Source organism: Artemia franciscana, chromosome 15 (assembly GCF_032884065.1).
Source record: "Artemia franciscana chromosome 15, ASM3288406v1, whole genome shotgun sequence".
NCBI lineage: Eukaryota > Metazoa > Arthropoda > Branchiopoda > Anostraca > Artemiidae > Artemia > Artemia franciscana.
The window spans coordinates 23,655,061-23,660,103 of NC_088877.1; the positions used below are offsets into that span (position 1 = coordinate 23,655,061).

At 38.4% G+C, this 5,043-nt stretch overlaps 1 protein-coding gene across 1 annotated transcript in view; it reads left to right on the forward strand.

Moving 5' to 3' along the window:
• Positions 1–910: 910 nt before the first annotated feature.
• Positions 911–5,043, forward strand: part of LOC136036559 (nuclear pore complex protein Nup205-like) — a 10,059-nt gene continuing 5,926 nt past the window's right edge. The window contains exon 1 of the mRNA XM_065718862.1: positions 911–1,090. Within this exon, the coding sequence (XP_065574934.1) occupies positions 911–1,090 (180 nt within the window). The remainder of the gene's footprint in view (positions 1,091–5,043) is intronic.

Genomic DNA, 5,043 nt, shown 5'->3' on the forward strand with positions numbered 1-5,043 from the left:
CTGGAAAAAGTAATAGAGAATACCACAAACCAGAAATTAAATTTGCATACGAGCAGAAACTACGGAGACGCAGTTAAGGGTCGTAACTTAATGTCACTTTTCCTTCTAAGACGACGGTTCTGAAAGAGATAAGGAGTATTTTGAAACACATTCAGAGAGCTATAGTGAACGAAACTGGTACAAAATCTAAATGGACACAACTCAGGACGCAGAGGCTGTGGACCAGGTTTCTATCGTGTGAAGATATGTGAACGACGCAAAAGTTCATGGACGGCTTCTTTGTCCAACATTCCAGGGGCAAGGGTATGAGGAAACTTCTTCAAGACAAGACCAAAGAGCATGGACTTAAGTACGAAGAGATAGCTGGGAAATCGTTTGTCGGAGGTTCTAACATGAGGGGCGAATTTAACGGACTTCGTTCTCACATTAAAAACCACGTTCTAGATTCGGTTTAGATTTGATGCTACAATCACGTGCTAACCTTTGCGTCGTTGATTGTTGCACTGGAGAAGAGGCGAGGAATCTCTTTGGCACCATGAACAGAATTTCATGTTTCTTTGCCGAGTCTCACAAATGAATGAGCCTCAGGAAACAACAATTAGAAAACACAAAAGAAGGATAGCCGAAGTTGAAATGGTTATAGAAAATTGGTGAAACTCATTGGTGGGTAAAAAAGAAGTCGCTTGTTTGGAAGTTTTGCGGTGATAATTTCCTGTACTTAGATGCAGTGCACGATTTAACCTTGGTGGAAAACAGTAGTTTTTTCGACTCAAATATTCCAGGAGAACCTGACTCACGGCTGAGTAAGCCTATGGAGTAGAAAGCAATCCTAACCGCTCACTTGTTTCGTGCTGTGTTTGAAACCATTGACCCTATTTCCACTTTTGACCACTTTTGTACGACCTGGAACATGGTTAATAAAGTAAGAAAGGATCTAGAGAGTATTTCCTTGGAAAGTGTCCAAGTAAAAGCCTCCGAGTGTGTGTCAAAGATACAGGGCCTTCTAGAGACCCCTTTATTGGATCTTGAAATTTGTTCAGAATTACCAGGTCGTCTTGTTGCAAAGAAAAAGTGCGCTCCGGGAGAAATGGTAAAAGGTTTTCAACCTAAAAATCCAGGATAGTGACTTTGAGTCGAAGTTTTCAGGTTAGTAATTAACCAGACAACTATCAGCCTGAAAGAAAGATTTTTAGACAACGAACAGCTGATTTCCGATGTATTTCTTGCAGCCCACCACGTTCAGAATTGTGCGTTTAGGTGAAATGCCAGAGTCGGTCCTTCAAAACGTTCCTCATGACGAGCTGAGGTCAGAACTGAAAAGTCTGTCTTAGTTTACGACAAAAATATTAGCGCAGGTCGTAAGAATAGCCGTGATAGGCCTCATGCAGATTGTGAGGATGGATTTGAACTTAGAGCTGAATTTGGAAGGGCTTATCTGCGAGATCCAAATTTGTTCAGTTTCTGCAACACATACATGAGTTGTGCGCATCGGCTGCTATTAAGGCTCAGTCTGTACTCATCAGGTTACTCTCTAGTTTTCTGGCCTACGAATATCTGCTGGAGCCTATGTTTTCTTAAGTCATTTGTGAAATATCCTTCATTAAACTGAAGCTCATTAAGAAGAGATTACGAACTTTGCAATATTAGGTGATCTTTTGGAAGCATTTATGTTGATTTCATGTGAGCGGAAGCTGCTCGATTCAGTGCAGTTTGAAGATGTTTTAGAAGACGTAAAAAGAGATTCGAAGACTTTTAACATCTTTTTTGTCAATACAGAAGTTTTTCCTCTTCTAGCCGAGTTATTTTGTTTTGTATCTGATCAGAATAAATGTTTTGTTTTCTGATGGAAAGTTGAAAAAGTCTCAGTGGTGTTAAACATCTTTTGGTAGAGGACAAACACCGTGAATGTTCTTTGGCCCAGATTTCCATGATCCAGGAGGAAAGCAGAAAATACGACACCACTCTCCCTTTGTGTGAAAACCTGAGCAACACCGAGTTCAACCGAGGATTAGGGAAATCAGGCACAAACAATTATTAGCCGTATGTGTCCTTTCCCTACTGTAAGCCTACTTCTTACATAGCAGGTAGCACTAATTTGCCTGGTGGTTAAAATTTTGGTGCGAATTACGTGGAGCACAATTTCCACTCATTGTTCAAGGCTCTTTCTGATTAAACACGATAAGAACAAAATAAATTACTTCTAGAAGGAGGGCTATAGATAGGGTCGCCTAACCGGCATACCCCCTTAGGTTTTCGTTCCCAGTCTGCCTCTGGATATTACGCTGACGCTCTAAAATCTTTTGATTCAGTTGGTAGCAGTATTAGTAGTTGTATCCTTGAAAGTTTCACTTCAATACCATCTGTTGTTGCTGAAATATTGCTTATACGCCCTTTTGTCAATTTTTATGCAATCACTGTACTGATATACCCATAGCCTTTTTCAAGACCGAGGATAAAACACGCCTCCCATTTGAATTAGTAATACCAATATGTGGACAACTCGTATAACTTTTAGCCCTGGGGTCGAAATGGTTATATTGAACATTTTTCTTGGGTGTCTTTCTAGGGAAAGCTGCTAAAGGGGGCGTGAAAGGGATGGGTGGGTGACCTCTCGCTTTTGTCTCTTAGAAAAGACGTTGGAAATTTCATCATCTGTTTAAATGAGTCACCCACGAAGTATTAATCAAAATTCATTCCATTAAAGGTGATATGGGGAAAAAATCAAATGCTAAAATGTACAGAGCCTGAAAACTCACAGTGTTATTGCGCTATTTATTATTATCAATTCTCTTGACTAACGTATAATAAAAAGAAAGTTTTCCTGAATTTGTTCAGTAAGCTTTACTGTTGATTTCTTTAATGTCAATTTTATTTATATTTTGTTTTAGAAGTTAAAGATGGTTTGCCAAGTCACAATGAGGAGATATTTGGCGTTCCAAATCTTATTTTGTCTCCTAAACCTGAAAATGTTCCTTTGAGTAATTTTCCTGGCTTTTTAGAACCTTTTGAACTTCAACCTGACATGCAGAGCACCACTTCTTTTGACTGTCACGGTATATTCCTTTTTCCTTTTTTTATTACAGAATCAAATATATTTGATTATGGGCAATTAAAAAAAAAACAACCTATGAATTTAGGCTAATTTGAAGACCGAATTTTTCTCTTGTATCTTCTCCTTTTTCTTAGTGCTAAACTGGTTATTCGGTCTAAGAGGATCATTTTCTAACAGCTATAAATTAAAGCTGAAAACTGTAGCATTTATAATTATGTAGAAACCAAGACTTGAATTCGTTTATTATCAACAGATTTCACAATGGTAGATTAAAATTTGTAAAAAAACGTAAACTGGTATGTGATGCCCACCATAGCATAGTTTTCTGGTTATATTTTTAGTTTTCTGGTTATATTTTATCCATTTATTACGATCACGCTCAACACGAATATCTGTATAAACGAGACACCGTTGGAAAAGTTTTCCACCAAAATGCAAAGCATTAAAACCAATACGACGCTGGTCGGGAGTCACAATTTACACAGAAAGGCTTTTTGCATGTTCAGGTCGAAAAGCGATACGATACCTCGCTAATTCAAGCCGTGTTATATGTGGACGACTTACATAAGGTGGTTGAAGTAGCATACTCCTTGACCTTCCTGAAGTTCCAGCTGGATAAAACACTGGGTAGGTCAAGGGCTCCACACGATGGTCGGTATCATAGGCAGCGCAATAGTGCTGCCTAAGGAAAGAGTAATATAAGAATAATGTATTATTTATTTTTAGACCAGGGCACCTCGTATCAATGGAATTGTTGTAGAAACTTCAAAAATGGCAACAGGCTATTTGATTGGTAATCGAAAGGGCTAGTGCTCTTTTTAATTGTCGAAAGTAATTGGATCGCAATTAACCCTCCTCCCACGCCCACCATTTTCCCAAACACATTCAATAAAATTTTGAGATATCCATTTTGTCCAGGGTAGTTAAAAGGTTTGACCCCCGGCCCTCAGGGCAAGGGTTGTAAGTTATGTTCTGGGCATATAAGATTTTTATAGAAAGGGTGGTCGTATAAACTTCTAAGGGGGCTCAGTGGAATGGCCTTCAGAAGTTCTAGTGCTCTTGTTAAGATTCAGAGCGATCGAAGGGTGGATCCTCCCCACACCTCGTATTTTCCCGAAATGCATCTCATACAAATTTTGAGATGGCCATTTGTTGTCGTAGAAACTTTTAAAAGGGCTTATTAGATTGGAAATTGAAGTGGCTAGTGCCCCTTTTAATAGTCGAAAGTGATTAGAGAACAACTAATCCCTCTCTTACGCCCACCATTTCCCCAAACACATTCAATCAAAATTTTGAGATAGACAATTTGTTCAGCGTAGTTAAAAGGTCCGGAAATTAGGTCTTTGAGAATGACCACTCCCACTGCTCTCAGGGCAAGGGTTGTAAGTTATGCCCTGGGAGTATCTAAGCTTGTATGGAAAGAATGATCGAACAAACCTTGGAGGGGGCTCGTTGGATTCGTAATCAGATGTTCTAGTGCCCTTTTTAATGTTCAGAGGAATGGTAGGGTGGATCACCCCCACACATCTAAACCTCGTATTTTCCCGTAGTGCATCTGATAAGAAATTTTGAGATGGCCATTTGGTGTCCTAGAAACTTTGAAAAAGGCCCATTCCATTGGAAATTGAAAGGTCTAGTGTCCTTTTTATTAGTAAAAAGTGATTGAAGGGCGACAAGCTCTATTCAAGCCCATCAACTCCAAAAACGCATCTAATCAATATTTTGAGATAGCCATTTTGTTCAGTGTTGTTGAAAGGTCTAGAAATTATGTCTTTGACAACCTCATACCTTTTCAAGTTCAGAACATAATTTGTACTTCACTTTAAAAAAATAGCTGTGGAGTGTCAGTTAAGTATACATATACTCATATATTTTCCTTAAAGTTTTAATAATTTTTAATTTATTGAAGTTAAAAAAAAGCAAAAACACTTTAAACGTATTTTGTTTATTTAAATTATGCAATAAATAATCGAGTCAAACTCAAAACTATA